Source organism: Dendropsophus ebraccatus, chromosome 8 (assembly GCF_027789765.1).
Source record: "Dendropsophus ebraccatus isolate aDenEbr1 chromosome 8, aDenEbr1.pat, whole genome shotgun sequence".
NCBI classification, from domain to species: domain Eukaryota; kingdom Metazoa; phylum Chordata; class Amphibia; order Anura; family Hylidae; genus Dendropsophus; species Dendropsophus ebraccatus.
In genome coordinates, this window is record NC_091461.1 from 4,841,921 (window position 1) to 4,858,725 (window position 16,805).

General features: G+C 49.2%; 1 protein-coding gene across 4 annotated transcripts in view; it reads left to right on the top strand.

The window, feature by feature from the left end:
* Positions 1-248: 248 nt before the first annotated feature.
* The window catches only part of LOC138798990 (uncharacterized), a 31,444-nt gene continuing 14,887 nt past the window's right edge, over positions 249-16,805 (top strand). For 2 of the 4 annotated variants that reach the window (XM_069979649.1, XM_069979651.1), the window contains exons 1-9: positions 249-357; positions 444-601; positions 972-1,031; positions 2,011-2,067; positions 3,528-3,578; positions 4,283-4,348; positions 14,891-14,938; positions 15,245-15,289; positions 16,272-16,319. In XM_069979649.1, coding sequence (XP_069835750.1) covers positions 309-357; positions 444-601; positions 972-1,031; positions 2,011-2,067; positions 3,528-3,578; positions 4,283-4,348; positions 14,891-14,938; positions 15,245-15,289; positions 16,272-16,319 — 582 coding nt within the window. In that variant the 5' untranslated portion in view covers positions 249-308. The remainder of the gene's footprint in view (positions 358-443; positions 602-971; positions 1,032-2,010; positions 2,068-3,527; positions 3,579-4,282; positions 4,349-14,890; positions 14,939-15,244; positions 15,290-16,271; positions 16,320-16,805) is intronic. The other 2 variants (XM_069979650.1, XM_069979652.1) reach the window with 1 other exon arrangement.

The window sequence follows — 16,805 nt, forward strand, 5'->3', positions numbered from 1 at the left end:
GTGGCCACCAGTTGTATAACCTGCAGTAGCCATGTGGTTATCCGCCTTTGCAACTGTTAGACAAGGTTACATAAGGAAAGTTACATAATGAATGTTTACTCTTATTAGGAGAGAGAACATTGGCGCATTCTAGTTCTTCTGCTGCCAACATTTTGGATACCTTCCGTGTAACAATTGCCAGAGACCAAACCAAGTGTAAAGTGTAAAGCCATAATTGGCCATTACCGGTGTCTCTGATCCTCACACTATAAGAGTGCGGACACACGAGATGGAGCTCCACATCTGTGCTGAACCCAACTACCTGCACCATGAAGATCCTCATACTCCTCGCACTGGCTGGTGTCAGTGTCTGCCAGGGTAAGTACCGGACAGGAACATATATACAGTATTTACTACAGGTTTTCTAGGGATTTACTTAACTTCTATTCTTCTGTGTTTTTTAGATAATGATGGCAACCAACCCAAACCCCAGCCACCCACAGGTTGTGGATCATCATCATCAGGTCTTGGTGGACAGCCATCACCTTCATCTTTCCAGTGTGATACACCAAATAAAAATAACTTTTCTACAGATGATGCCTGTTTGAAACATGCACTGGAGGTAAAATTCTGTAGATTCCTATAGATTTCTATAAGAGGTATAGTAACTGTAGATTGCTACAGAGGGTCTGTATAATTATATGTATACAAAATATAGAGCGTTCATCCATGGAGGGGTATTCCCACCTTAGACTCTGCGGAATATACTATTAATGACTAAATATGAGGTTCCCCTTCTAAGACACCAGACCTATCCCCATAATGGAGGTCCCACCCAGCCGCCCACTATCTTCCAGGCAGGGAACGAGTGGAGAGGTGGGACCCAGAGCTACCAGACGGTAATGTCCCGGACAGGAACACCCCTTCATGTATAGCAGATGACGTTACGCTCAGTACTACTAACCTGGGACCTCTTTGTATTTTGTTTGCAGAACGTTCCACAACTTCTACTAGCCCTAAACAATGTGTTTTGCAAATTTAAGCGGAACGAGGTAAAGTAAATCTTTCCTTTGATATACGCATCGACATCTAGCACATCTAGCAGCCTCCAGCGTCCGATAGGACTATTGTTCATCCCAAGCCCCATAGACATGAGATTTCAATGCATTGTATCTCATTTACGAACACTTAAAGTACACCCCAGTATTTGTTAATGGAGTTGCCTAGTTGTTCTATAAGGAACCCTCTTGGTACCCGCCTTCCTCTAGTCATTATAACCTGTAATATTATCACTCTATATACATTTATTCTTTCCTGTATTCCATTCACCATGACATCTTCCACTTATAGTAAAGAATCCCTTCTTTCCTCTAGAAATACGGAGCGCCTCTGTGTTATAGATATAGTCCTGGGTATAAAATACTGTTTGCCTTAAAGGGGTATTCCACTTAAACATAACTTTTGATATGTTGCTGCCCATGGTGAGACTAACAATTCCTTCCATATTTGTTATTCAGTCTCCTGTTCCTCCCGGTTCTGAGCTGCTGCTTTCTACTGAAGACACAAAAATGTGTGTGTGAGCTTTTCTCTTTGTGTCCCACTATTCCCCCTCCCTTCTGACACAAGTCCCTATCTGCAACTTTGTAGCTTCTTTGTAATGCTGGGAGGGATATTCACAGTGAGTTCATCAGCAACTTGACTTCAGATTAACACTTCTTTACAAAGAAGCTACAAAGTTGCAGATAAAGCCTGCCAGGGACTTTTATATCAGCTTATATCAGCCATCTCAGAAGGGAGGGGGAGGAGGGGGAGACATAGAGAAAAACTCACACAGATTTTTGTGTCTTCAGCAGAAAGTAGCAGCTCCGAACTTGGGGAAGGAGACTGAATAGATAATAAGTATGGAAGAAATTGTGGACTATCCCTTTAATTGTAAAAACTAATTCTCCCTAACCTGATCTGTGTCCTGACTGATGTACTATTTCCATATTTTCTGCTTATCGAGCTGTCGTTCCCTTTGTGACCCTACAGGCTAACAGAGCGGATGAATTCCATCTGGCAGCTAAGAATGAAATCATCGAAATAGTGGTAAGAGTAACGTGTGACCTACAGGCAGCGGGCAAATCCTGACACTGACATGCCCATAGACAATACAGGAGACGTGTGGGGGTGTGGTATAGAATAATGAACACCCTGCAATACTCAGAGTAACACAAGGACAAAGTCTGTAAGCGTGAAAAAGGACAGATCTCTATCCAGTTTAACCTATGACCCTATAGTGTTGATCCAGAGGAAGGCAAAAAAACAAAAAAAAAGAAATCCAATGAGGTAGAAGTCATTCATTATAGAGAAGAAATGACGAACAGAATGAGTTTCTGGGTAAATGAGAACCTATATACTGCTCCATAGTGTGACTGCCCTTACAGTAAAGAATCTATATAGAGTTCCATAGTGTTACTGCCCTTACAGTAAAGAATCTATATACTGCTCCATAGTGTTACTGCCCTTACAGTAAAGAATCTATATAGAGTTCCATAGTGTTACTGCCCTTACAGTAAAGAATCTATATAGAGCTCCATAGTGTTACTGCCCTTACAGTAAAGAATCTATATACTGCTCCATAGTGTTACTGCCCTTACAGTAAAGAATCTATATAGAGCTCCATAGTGTTACTGCCCTTACAGTAAAGAATCTATATAGAGCTCCATAGTGTTACTGCCCTTACAGTAAAGAATCTATATAGAGCTCCATAGTGTTACTGCCCTTACAGTAAAGAATCTATATAGAGCTCCATAGTGTTACTGCCCTTACAGTAAAGAATCTATATAGAGCTCCATAGTATTACTGCCCTTACAGTAAAGAATCTATAGAGAGATCCATAATATCACTGCCCTTACAGTAAAGAATCTATATAGAGCTCCATAGCCTCATTGCTCGTACAGTAAATAATCTATATAGAGCTCCATAGTGTTACTGCCCTTACAGTAAAGAATCTATATAGAGCTCCATAGTCTCAGTGCTCTTACAGTAAAGAATCTATATAGAGCTCCATAGACCAACTTTTTGAGTGGATTCTAAAAACCCTAAAGCCAATATTAAGTGCAGGGTTAGATGCAACATCTATGGTTTATAGGACACGCCCATAGACACGCCCCTTCTGAGGAAACCAATTACAAAATGAAGGTTTACTTGAGTTGTTTTAAAATTCTGGAGCTCGGCCATACGAGAAATCTGTTAGTTTGACTTTAGTAAATCTTCCCCCATTGTATTTGTCTATAACGGGGACTCTGAGATAAATCCCAAGGATGGAGATTCCAAGGGGTTCACTTACTTTCTGTGTATACCAATAACTCAGCTTGTACACTGAATTTGTATATGACCAGTGACCTTTAAATGCACAATACTAAGCGGGGCCCTGGGGTGGCGGCCATATCTCTCGGGTGTCCATACCTTTTGGTCTCCATCCCGTGGGTCATGGGGTTACCATACCTCGCTTATACTGGTGGATTGTTCTGACTATAACACTGAACCTTCTATTCACCTGGCAGAAATGTAGCGGCTGTGAGATCGGTGGGATCGTGGGACTGAAAGAACTCGTGGTAAGTTATTATCTGACCTTTGGGGTTTTAAGTTTAATTTGTTCATTTTTAAAAAAAAATTTAATGCAAAACACCCAGCAAGAAAGAGGTTAAAGGAATCAGATCATGACCTGTGTGAATGACATTTTTATGTTAAATTTATTTTTTAAGAATTTTTGGCTATTTTGATTTTCTAATTTTCCATTTTAATATTTCTATAATGAACAAAAAAGTATTTTTGCAGTTTCCACTACTAATAAGCCTCATAATACGCTGACAGTTCCTGTTCTGTAGACGTCACTTCTTTGTGGTCTGCTCCTTATCTATACAGAAAGAAGTGACATCAGCGAATAGAGGTCAGCCCCTCCCCCATCCCTGCACAGGTCACACAGCATGCCTAGAAAACTCTCCCAGACTAGATAATGGTCTAATGTCTGTGGGGTTTACTGTAACGCATATCAATAAAGCTCAGACTAGATGGTTTCCCCACAATAATACACAGAATAGTGAAATAATAACATCACAATCATAAAGAGACAGATTAGAAAATGATTTTTTTTTTAAATGGGACCAGTGTTCTGGATGCTGGGCAGGATAGAACTTACTGGGAATCTACCGGAGTGTTGGATTGTTGGAGCTGCTCTCCACGTGTCGGTGCTCTGGGGGAGCTGAGCTCAACTTATAGAACTAAGAAGTTATGTTATGTAAATTTCCCTTTCTTAAAGGGAGAAACTGGAGCGGCCGCGGGTGGAGTGACGGGAGACGCAGCAACATTTGTTGCAGAAACTTTGGTGAGTTATTTGGTTCTATTTTAATTGCAAAAAAAGTACAATTCAGAACCTGATTATAAGATAGAATAGAAACAGAGATAAGTACAAGGCGTTCAGGAAGTCTTCAGACTCCTCCACTGCGTCCACTATGTCTCTGCCTATAAAAGGTTTCACAGCTGACAATTCAGCAGATCCAACACCAAGCCAGGATGTCCCTGATGTCCCTGCTAGCTTCCCTCTATCCCCTGCCATGCAGCTGCAGCTCCCACTACAGGGGTCGGGGGGCACTGAGGCTGCAGGGAGGGAATCGTCTTCACAGATACAGAGTGACTGAAGATGGCTCCTACCAAAAATAAATAAATAGTACACATGGGGGAGGGGGATGAAGGCCTAGATCAGGGGTACTCAACAACTTTTGGTGAGGGTCCACTTACCGGGGTCTATTGTCAGGTGAAGGTCCTCGCTGAACATCAGTAGGAAACGTGTTTTGTTACTTTTCACAAACATTTAACTATTTATATACAGAATTGCTGCTTATTAGCGGGAAAACTTGCATTTTTTTCTCTCTCAGCAGCCCTTTGATATTAGGTACAAAGGGGGTGACTGCCCTGGTAGTAAATAGCCCCCCCCTGTTGCTCCCCCAGTAGTGTATAGCCCCCTGTGCGCTCTCCCCCAGTAGTATATAGCCCCCTGTTGCTCCCCCAGTAGTATATAGCCCCCCTGTGAGCTCTCCCCCTGTAGTATATAGCCCCCTGTGAGCTCCCCCCAGTAGTATATAGCCCCCCTGTGCTCTCCCCCTGTAGTATATAGCACTCTCCCCTCTAGTATATAGCCCCGTGAGCTCCCCCCAGTAGTATATAACCCCCCTGTGCTCTCCCCCTGTAGTATATAGCCCCCTGTGAGCTTTCCCCAGTAGTATATAGCACCCCTGTGCTCTCCCCCTGTAGTATATAGCCCCCTGTGAGCTTTCCCCAGTAGTATATAGCACCCCTGTGCTCTCCCCTGTAGTATATAGCCCCCTGTGAGGTCCTTCCAGTAGTATATAGTCCCACTGTACTATAAAGCCCCCTGTGAGCTCCCCCCAGTAGTATATAGCCCCACTGTACTATAAAGCCCCCTGTGAGCTCCCCCAGTAGTATATAGCCCCCTGTGCTCTCCCCCTGTAGTATATAGCCCCCTGTGAGCTCCCCCCAGTAGTATATAGCCCCCTATGAGCTCCCGCCAGTAGTATATAGCCCCCCTTGTGCGCTCTCCCCTTATAGATGGCCCCCAGACAAAAAAAAAAAAAAAACACAACTCACCTAGCACCTCGCTCCCCCGCTGCGCCTGTCTTCTTTTCTTCTCCTGTCGGTCCGGTCCCCGGCTGATACACGCTCTCTGGGGACGTCCCGGGGATTCCCCAGCAGAGCGCGCACCAGTGACCTCAGTGTACGCCGCCGTCCTGTACTTACGGTAGAGCAGGCCGGCGGCGTACACTGAGGTCAGTGGTGCGCGCTCTGCTGGGGAATCCCGGGACATCCTTACAGAGCGCGTATCAGCCGGGGGCCGGACCGGCAGTGCCCCCAGCCCCACAGGCGTACTGACATCTCAGGACAGTACACCTATGGGGCGGGAGGAAGTGCGGTGGGGAGCAGGACCTCCTAACCGCCCCGGGACGGACCGGATCCGGGGCGGTTAGGAGGTCTGACCAGGGGTCCGGACAGCTGGCCTCCGCGGTCCGGGTTCGGACCGCGGTCCGCCAGTTGAGGACCCCTGGCCTAGATTCTTTCACTTACCTGGTCCTGGTGGCAGGATTGCCCTCATTATAATCTGCCTATGGTGTGGAGGAGCAAAGAGCTGCCTGTAGTATGCCACCGACGGACTCCCACCGTACATGTCTGGCTGCTACCAACACCATCACTAGGAACACTCAGGCCAAGAAGGAGCCCTGTGACCCCTACACAGGGCTACGACCTCCACCCAGAAGAAAGAGGGCTTGTTCAATTCCATCTTGCAAGCCAGATAGGAAAATGTCAGTCCCAATTTCACTCAGATGCTCACTGTCTGGGCAAAAATGAATCATCTGCACTAAGCTTAAAATAAAAGGAAACCCCGGCCAGCTTGTGCTGTGAAACAAAACCCGAAGCACCGGCTGCCATAATAGCCAACAGAAATTCCACCGTCATTTCCAACCTTGCGGACTCATTACCCCCGGCATCTCTTCCTCGTACCAAGGAGCACCACTCCTCCAACGCCTTACCATGAAGTCTCCACGTAGCAGGCGTCACTGATGAGGATATCATTTCCATCATCTGAGGTCCACGAGATTCCATAACAGCCCCGGGCACGGCCTGCCCACCTCCTCGGCTCCAGGCACGAGCGCTCTGAATGAGTGCCAGCGAAATCGGGACAAGGTGTCAGCAACAGAAATATGAACTCCAGGGACATGGCGAGATCTAAAATATATATTATATTCCAAACAACGCAAAACCAAGTGTCTCAGCAAACAATACAACGAACTGATACAACGAACTACCCCCAAATTATCCATCCAAAAACATATATGGTGGTTGGCGAGAAGAGGACCCCAAATCTCGACAGCGACCACAATGGGGAAAAGCTCTAAGAGGGTCAAATTCTTACAGAGACCCTGTTCACTCCACTCCACCGGCCAAGAGTCCGCGCACCAATCATTCCCCAGGTAAGCCCCAAAACCAGAAGCCCCTGCAGCATCCGTAAATAAAGCCAATTCATTGTTAGACATTCTCATACCCATTAAGCAAGTGCGACCATTGTAAGAAACCAAAAACTCCTTCCAAACTCTGAGGTCCGCCTTCAAAATGCCAGTGACTCTTATGCAATGTTTCGGCATACGTGCGCCCTTTGTGGCCAGCGACAGCCGTCTAGAAAAAATTCGGCCCATGGGTATCACCCGGCAGGCAAAAACTAAAGGGCCCAATAATGATTGCATCTGCTTAAGGGTAACCTTGGAAACAGCTAGGAAACCATCAATCAAATCACTCAACTTAGACAACGTATCCGGAGGAAGGTAGTATTACCACCGCGGGCTCTGAAAAGCAGAAGATGAGCGGGACCTGTGCTGACTCAAAGTACTTATGCGACTCACAGAACTGGGACCAGGAGGGCACCATAATACTGCCTCTGCAGGGGGAGCCACGGAGCTGCCGGCAGGCAGAGAGACAGCCAGGGTCAAGGCTGTAGGTGGGTCAGTTGGGGGGGAACCATCGTCAGTGAGGGCAATTTGGACCGCTGAGGAAGCGGCAGCAGCCTCCTGGCCGGCTGGGGTACTAGAAGGGGCTATCCCCGAAGGGTTAATGGCCGCCGGCTATTCTGAGGGGAGGGGGAGTCATCTGAAGACACACTAGCCCTGCTGCCCATGCTGAACCAGGGGTAAGTAACGGCCTGGCTGCCGAAAATATGCTGGGCAGACAGCTAAGGGGCGCTAGCAGCCGGTACTATGTTGAGGGGGCTGGCGGGCTGGACTAACTGCCGGCAGGATTCGGGGGCCAATGATGCTGCTGGGAACTCTCCGGGTGCCCCTGCAGCCACAGCAGCGGTGGCGGATGTGAGAGGGGGAGAGTGGAATGATGCTGCTGAGGGGAGGACGGGCAGGAGCTGAGCTGCTGCTGGGGTGGCACTGGGACAGAGACTGAGGCACTGGCTTGGCGGGACTTACCACACGCCCGACCGGAAGTTGGAAGTGACGTGCTGGGACTGAGTCATTCGGGAGCCCGCAGGCGCCGCGCAGAACTGCACGGGGGGAGGTTTAACCGGAGGGGGGCTGATCCCAGCAAGAAACCTGCTGAGCCAGCCCTCACCCTCCGTAGCGGCGCGCGCCTGGAGCGTGGCCATTAGAATGTCATCAGATGCAGCCATGGAGGACACCACACAAACCGCTTCAGTGGTGCAGTGACGGAACTACCGGAAGGCGCCATATATAACAGGTACCCTCCCCCTTAACCATTAGCTCCCCTGATAGGCTTAAAATACCGCGAGGCCACCAGATTGGCTGCAATCCTGTCAGAAAGGGAAAGGGGAGGGAATGAAATGAAATGAACCTCCAATAACCACCCTATCTTAACCCTTTCCTGGCGGCAATAAACTGTAAATCTACCTAACTAAGGAGACTGGCACATGCAGTCCACATGCACCCTCCCTAATCGGTTGGGTTCACAACAGCTCAGAGACAGGATTGTGTGGAGGAGGAAAGAGCTGCCTGTAGAGCTCAGAGACAGGACTGTGTGGAGGAGGAAAGAGCTGCCTGTAGAGCTCAGAGACAGGACTGTGTGGAGGAGGAAAGAGCTGCCTGTAGAGCTCAGAGACAGGACTGTGTGGAGGAGGAAAGAGCTGCCTGTAGAGCTCAGAGAGAGGACTGTGCGGAGGAGGACAGAGCTGCCCATAGAGGTCCGAGACAGGAATGTGTGGAGGAGGAAAGAGCTGCCTGTAGAGCTCAGAGACAGGACTGTATGGAGGAGGAAAGAGCTGCCTGTAGAGCTCAGAGACAGGACTGTGTGGAGGAGGAAAGAGCTGCCTGTAGAGCTCAGAGACAGGATAGTGTGGAGGAGGAAAGAGCTGCCTGTAGAGCTCAGAGACGGGACTGTGTGGAGGAGGAAAGAGCTGCCTGTAGAGCTCAGAGACAGGACTGTGTGGAGGAGGAAAGAGCTGCCTGTAGAGCTCAGAGACAGGACTGTGTGGAGGAGGAAAGAGCTGCCTGTAGAGCTCAGAGACAGCACTGTGTGGAGGAGGAAAGAGCTGCCTGTAGAGCTCAGAGAGAGGACTGTGCGGAGGAGGAAAGAGCTGCCTGTAGAGCTCAGAGACATGATTGTGTGGAGGAGGAAGGAGCAGCCTGTAGAGCTCAGAGACAGGATTGTGTGGAGGAGCAAAGAGCTGCCTGTAAAGCTCAGAGACAGGACTGTGTGGAGGAGGAAAGAGCTGCTTGTAAAGCTCAGAGACAGGACTGTGTGGAGGAGGAAAAAGCTGCCTGTAGAGCTCAGAGACAGGACTGTGTGGTGGAGGAAAGTGCTTCCTGTAGAGCTCAGAGAGAGGACTGTGCGGAGGAGGACAGAGCTGCCCATAGAGGTCAGAGACAGGACTGTGTGGAGGAGGAAGGAGCTGCCTGTAGAGCTCAGAGACAGGACTGTGTGGAGGAGAAAAGAGCTGCCTGTAGAGCTCAGAGACAGAACTGTGTGGAGGAGGGAAGAGCTGCCTGTAGAGCTCAGAGACAGGACTGTGTGGAGGAGGAAAGAGCTGCCTGTAGAGCTCAGAGACAGGACTGTGTGGAGGAGGAAAGAGCTGCCTGTAGAGCTCAGAGATAGGACAGTGTGCAGGAGGGAAGAGCTGCCTGTAGAGCTCAGAGACAGGACTGTGTGGAGGAGGAAAGAGCTGCCTGTAGAGCTCAGAGACAGGACTGTGTGGAGGAGGAAAGAGCTGCCTGTAGAGCTCAGAGAGAGGACTGTGCGGAGGAGGACAGAGCTGCCCATAGAGGTCCGAGACAGGAATGTGTGGAGGAGGAAAGAGCTGCCTGTAGAGCTCAGAGACAGGACTATGTGGAGGAGGAAAGAGCTGCCTGTAGAGCTCAGAGACAGGACTGTGTGGAGGAGGAAAGAGCTGCCTGTAGAGCTCAGAGAGAGGACTGTGCGGAGGAGGAAAGAGCTGCCTGTAGAGCTCAGAGACATGATTGTGTGGAGGAGGAAGGAGCAGCCTGTAGAGCTCAGAGACAGGACTGTGTGGAGGAGGAAAGAGCTGCCTGTAGAGCTCAGAGACAGCACTGTGTGGAGGAGGAAAGAGCTGCCTGTAGAGCTCAGAGAGAGGACTGTGCGGAGGAGGAAAGAGCTGCCTGTAGAGCTCAGAGACATGATTGTGTGGAGGAGGAAGGAGCAGCCTGTAGAGCTCAGAGACAGGATTGTGTGGAGGAGGAAAGAGCTGCCTCTAGAGCTCAGAGACAGGACTGTGTGGAGGAGGAAAGAGCTGCCTGTAGAGCTCAGAGACAGGACTGTGTGGAGGAGGAAAGAGCTGCCTGTAGAGCTCAGAGACAGGACTGTGTGGAGGAGGAAAGAGCTGCCTGTAGAGCTCAGAGAGAGGACTGTGCGGAGGAGGAAAGAGCTGCCTGTAGAGCTCAGAGACAGGACTGTGTGGAGGAGGAAAGAGCTGCCTGTAGAGCTCAGAGAGAGGACTGTGCGGAGGAGGACAGAGCTGCCCATAGAGGTCCGAGACAGGAATGTGTGGAGGAGGAAAGAGCTGCCTGTAGAGCTCAGAGACAGGACTGTGTGGAGGAGGAAAGAGCTGCCTGTAGAGCTCAGAGACAGGATAGTGTGGAGGAGGAAAGAGCTGCCTGTAGAGCTCAGAGACAGGACTGTGTGGAGGAGGAAAGAGCTGCCTGTAGAGCTCAGAGACAGGACTGTGTGGTGGAGGAAAGTGCTTCCTGTAGAGCTCAGAGAGAGGACTGTGCGGAGGAGGACAGAGCTGCCCATAGAGGTCAGAGACAGGACTGTGTGGAGGAGGAAGGAGCTGCCTGTAGAGCTCAGAGACAGGACTGTGTGGAGGAGAAAAGAGCTGCCTGTAGAGCTCAGAGACAGAACTGTGTGGAGGAGGGAAGAGCTGCCTGTAGAGCTCAGAGACAGGACTGTGTGGAGGAGGAAAGAGCTGCCTGTAGAGCTCAGAGACAGGACTGTTTGGAGGAGGAAAGAGCTGCCTGTAGAGCTCAGAGATAGGACAGTGTGGAGGAGGGAAGAGCTGCCTGTAGAGCTCAGAGACAGGACTGTGTGGAGGAGGAAAGAGCTGCCTGTAGAGCTCAGAGACAGGATAGTGTGGAGGAGGAAAGAGCTGCCTGTAGAGCTCAGAGACAGGACTGTGTGGAGGAGGAAAGAGCTGCCTGTAGAGCTCAGAGACAGGACTGTGTGGAGGAGGAAAGAGCTGCCTGTAGAGCTCAGAGACAGGACTGTGTGGAGGAGGAAAGAGCTGCCTGTAGAGCTCAGAGATAGGACAGTGTGGAGGAGGGAAGAGCTGCCTGTAGAGCTCAGAGACAGGACTGTGTGGAGGAGGAAAGAGCTGCCTGTAGAGCTCAGAGACAGGACTGTGTGGAGGAGGAAAGAGCTGCCTGTAGAGCTCAGAGACAGGACTGTGTGGAGGAGGAAAGAGCTGCCTGTAGAGCTCAGAGACAGGACTGTGTGGAGGAGGAAAGAGCTGCCTGTAGAGCTCAGAGACAGGACTGTGTGGAGGAGGAAAGAGCTGCCTGTAGAGCTCAGAGACAGGACTGTGTGGAGGAGGAAAGAGCTGCCTGTAGAGCTCAGAGAGAGGACTGTGCGGAGGAGGACAGAGCTGCCCATAGAGGTCCGAGACAGGAATGTGTGGAGGAGGAAAGAGCTGCCTGTAGAGCTCAGAGACAGGACTGTGTGGAGGAGGAAAGAGCTGCCTGTAGAGCTCAGAGACAGGAATGTGTGGAGGAGGAAAGAGCTGCCTGTAGAGCTCAGAGACAGGACTGTGTGGAGGAGGAAAGAGCTGCCTGTAGAGCTCAGAGACAGGACTGTGTGGAGGAGGAAAGAGCTGCCTGTAGAGCTCAGAGACAGGACTGTGTGGAGGAGGAAAGAGCTGCCTGTAGAGCTCAGAGACAGCACTGTGTGGAGGAGGAAAGAGCTGCCTGTAGAGCTCAGAGAGAGGACTGTGCGGAGGAGGAAAGAGCTGCCTGTAGAGCTCAGAGACATGATTGTGTGGAGGAGGAAGGAGCAGCCTGTAGAGCTCAGAGACAGGATTGTGTGGAGGAGCAAAGAGCTGCCTGTAAAGCTCAGAGACAGGATAGTGTGGAGGAGGAAAGAGCTGCCTGTAGAGCTCAGAGACAGGACTGTGTGGAGGAGGAAAGAGCTGCCTGTAGAGCTCAGAGACAGGACTGTGTGGAGGAGGAAAGAGCTGCCTGTAGAGCTCAGAGACAGGACTGTGTGGAGGAGGAAAGAGCTGCCTGTAGAGCTCAGAGAGAGGACAGTGTGGAGGAGGGAAGAGCTGCCTGTAGAGCTCAGAGACAGGACTGTGTGGAGGAGGAAAGAGCTGCCTGTAGAGCTCAGAGACAGGACTGTGTGGAGGAGGAAAGAGCTGCCTGTAGAGCTCAGAGACAGGACTGTGTGGAGGAGGAAAGAGCTGCCTGTAGAGCTCAGAGACAAGACTGTGTGGAGGAGGAAAGAGCTGCCTGTAGAGCTCAGAGACAGGACTGTGTGGAGGAGGAAAGAGCTGCCTGTAGAGCTCAGAGACAGGACTGTGTGGAGGAGGAAAGAGCTGCCTGTAGAGCTCAGAGAGAGGACTGTGCGGAGGAGGACAGAGCTGCCCATAGAGGTCCGAGACAGGAATGTGTGGAGGAGGAAAGAGCTGCCTGTAGAGCTCAGAGACAGGACTGTGTGGAGGAGGAAAGAGCTGCCTGTAGAGCTCAGAGACAGGAATGTGTGGAGGAGGAAAGAGCTGCCTGTAGAGCTCAGAGACAGGACTGTGTGGAGGAGGAAAGAGCTGCCTGTAGAGCTCAGAGACAGGACTGTGTGGAGGAGGAAAGAGCTGCCTGTAGAGCTCAGAGACAGGACTGTGTGGAGGAGGAAAGAGCTGCCTGTAGAGCTCAGAGACAGCACTGTGTGGAGGAGGAAATTGCTGCCTGTAGAGCTCAGAGAGAGGACTGTGCGGAGGAGGAAAGAGCTGCCTGTAGAGCTCAGAGACATGATTGTGTGGAGGAGGAAGGAGCAGCCTGTAGAGCTCAGAGACAGGATTGTGTGGAGGAGCAAAGAGCTGCCTGTAAAGCTCAGAGACAGGACTGTGTGGAGGAGGAAAGAGCTGCTTGTAAAGCTCAGAGACAGGACTGTGTGGAGGAGGAAAAAGCTGCCTGTAGAGCTCAGAGACAGGACTGTGTGGAGGAGGAAAGAGCTGCCTGTAGAGCTCAGAGACAGGACTGTGTGGTGGAGGAAAGTGCTTCCTGTAGAGCTCAGAGAGAGGACTGTGCGGAGGAGGGCAGAGCTGCCCATAGAGGTCAGAGACAGGACTGTGTGGAGGAGGAAGGAGCTGCCTGTAGAGCTCAGAGACAGGACTGTGTGGAGGAGAAAAGAGCTGCCTGTAGAGCTCAGAGACAGAACTGTGTGGAGGAGGGAAGAGCTGCCTGTAGAGCTCAGAGATAGGACTGTGTGGAGGAGGAAAGAGCTGCCTGTAGAGCTCAGAGACAGGACTGTGTGGAGGAGGAAAGATCTGCCTGTAGAGCTCAGAGATAGGACAGTGTGGAGGAGGGAAGAGCTGCCTGTAGAGCTCAGAGACAGGACTGTGTGGAGGAGGAAAGAGCTGCCTGTAGAGCTCAGAGACAGGACTGTGTGGAGGAGGAAAGAGCTGCCTGTAGAGCTCAGAGAGAGGACTGTGCGGAGGAGGACAGAGCTGCCCATAGAGGTCCGAGACAGGAATGTGTGGAGGAGGAAAGAGCTGCCTGTAGAGCTCAGAGACAGGACTGTGTGGAGGAGGAAAGAGCTGCCTGTAGAGCTCAGAGACAGGACTGTGTGGAGGAGGAAAGAGCTGCCTGTAGAGCTCAGAGACAGGACTGTGTGGTGGAGGAAAGTGCTTCCTGTAGAGCTCAGAGAGAGGACTGTGCGGAGGAGGACAGAGCTGCCCATAGAGGTCAGAGACAGGACTGTGTGGAGGAGGAAGGAGCTGCCTGTAGAGCTCAGAGACAGGACTGTGTGGAGGAGAAAAGAGCTGCCTGTAGAGCTCAGAGACAGAACTGTGTGGAGGAGGGAAGAGCTGCCTGTAGAGCTCAGAGACAGGACTGTGTGGAGGAGGAAAGAGCTGCCTGTAGAGCTCAGAGACAGGACTGTGTGGAGGAGGAAAGAGCTGCCTGTAGAGCTCAGAGATAGGACAGTGTGGAGGAGGGAAGAGCTGCCTGTAGAGCTCAGAGACAGGACTGTGTGGAGGAGGAAAGAGCTGCCTGTAGAGCTCAGAGACAGGACTGTGTGGTGGAGGAAAGAGCTGCCTGTAGAGCTCAGAGATAGGACTGTGTGGTGGAGGAAAGAGCTGCCTGTAGAGCTCAGAGACAGGACTGTGTGGTGGAGGAAAGAGCTGCCTGTAGAGCTCAGAGACAGGACTGTGTGGTGGAGGACAGAGCTGTCTGTAGAGCTGAGAGACAGGACTGTGTGGGGGAGGAAAGAGCTGCCTGTAGAGCTCAGAGACAGGACTGTGTGGAGGAGGAAAGAGCTGCCTGTAGAGCTCAGAGACAGGACTGTGTGGGGGAGGAAAGAGCTGCCTGTAGAGCTCAGAGTGATTATAGATGTAGTGATAATAACTATATATACCACCTGTTCTCACATCTCAATTCTGAAGTCTGTCTGAATACACTGTATTGCTTAGCACATCTGTGTCGGAATATATTGATACTTGTGTTATATATATATATATATATATATTTATATAAAATCTGTCGTTTGACTTCATAAAGCTGGTGGATATTGTGGCCACTGCTGTCAGGAACAGTGGAACCTACATAAATGCTCTGGTGATATAATTTCTCTTATACTGCGTCAGAGTTTCCGTTAATTGCGACACGTTTCCTTTATTTTGCAGACAGCTGTAGGTGTAGCTCCACCAGTTGCAACCTTGGTGTGTGACCTGGTAAGAGACTTTCTTCTCTGATTTTATAATTGAAGATAATGAAAAGGTTGGACATCACATGTCAGCAATGAGCTACATCCTGGGAGTATCGGAGAGACCTCTCCACCGCACAAACTTACTACATCTTCTTCTGTTTCTCACAGAAACACAAATTGCAGTATGATAAATGATATAGTGATCCAGACAATAGTATTGATGATGATAACAGACAAGAAAGAGCATTACTGTATCAGGCAGCATTACTGTATCGGGCAGCATTGTGGGCTCATTTTATTGCAGCTTAATAATCTCTCTTTTCTCTGGCAGCTGTGTGGGCTTTTTACCTCCAAGTGTGTGGCACATATCACCAATGTAAGTGGACTTCATGGAGCGTTGGTATATGGACTTTATGGTACACCCAAGAGAATATAAATGCACAATTACACTTTTTTCCTTTTTTGAGTCCTCACAGTTGCCCCATTTGCTGTGATGACGGCTTTGCACACTCTTGGCATTCGCTCGATTAATTTCATGGGTTAGTCACCATTAATGGTTTACCATCAATCTTGAAGGGTTTCCCAGAGGTTCTGGGCTCTTGTTGGCTCCTTTGCTCCGAGCTCCAACTCATCCCAAACCATCCCAACTGGGTTTAGTTTGAGCGACTGTGGAGGCCAGGTCAGCTGAGGAAGCATTCTCCTTCTTGGTCAAAACCATAGCCCAGAGTTATGCTTAGAGTCAAATGATGGTGCAAACAAATGAAAGTGTCACCAGCAAAGCACGGCTCCATCACTCCTCCACACGTGTACAAACCATCCACTCACCTGCTCTGCTTCCGGTGTTAGGAAATAGAAATCTCAAATTTTGACTTATCAAACTAAAGTACAGATTTCCACTGGTTTTACATCCATGGCCCAAAAAATCTTTTCTTCTTGTTGCTATTTATCGGTAAATATCGAGTCTTTGCAGGAAATGCTGTGAAGTCTCCAAAATATACAACATTTGTTTTTCACTTACTACTTTATTCTATTATTTTATAGACTCTAATATCTAATTCTCATTGTTTTTAACGGGGTAGTGTGGATGTGATGTAAAAAATGTGGATGAGATGTAAAAAATAAACAAATATCTACGGATTTGCTAATACTTGATGCCGGAACAGGGCAAAAAATGTATTTATTTTAACAATTAAAAAATTTTCCATCTTGTTAGGAAAGTCGAATGAAAACAGATACTTTCATTACTATGAGAATTAGACATATGGCAAGTTCAATATTAAGCCTTATGGGAGCTATAAAAGATGTGATTAATGTAAACTTCAACAGTAATGAACTATTCCTGAAATCAAATCTTTCAGACTGATATACCTGGAATATCCAACAACTTGAAACAACTCTTCTGTCTGGTAAAAATTTGCAATGAAACCTCAGCACTATGTACTAATAGAATTGTTATGTCTTCCTCCTTGCCTTTCCTCTTACAGATGTCTCCCTCCTTGCCTTTCCTCTTACAGATGTCTCCTTCATTGCCTTTCCTCTTACAGATGTCTCCCTCCTTACCTTTCCTCCTAAAGATGTGTCCCTCCTTACCTTTTCTCTTACAGATGTGTCCTCCTTACCTTTCCTCTTACAGATGTCTCCCTCCTTACCTTTCCTCTTTCATATATCTACCTTCTTACCTTTCCTCTTTCATATATCTACCTTCTTTCCTTTCCTCTCACAGATGTGTCTCCTTACCTTTCCACTTACAGATTTGTCCTCCTTGCCTTTCCTCTTACAGATGTCTCCCTCCTTGTCTTTCCTCTTACAGATGTGTTTCCTTACCTTTCCTCTTACAGATTTGTCCTCCTTGCCTTTCCTCTTACAGATGTGCCCTCCTTACCTTTCCTCTT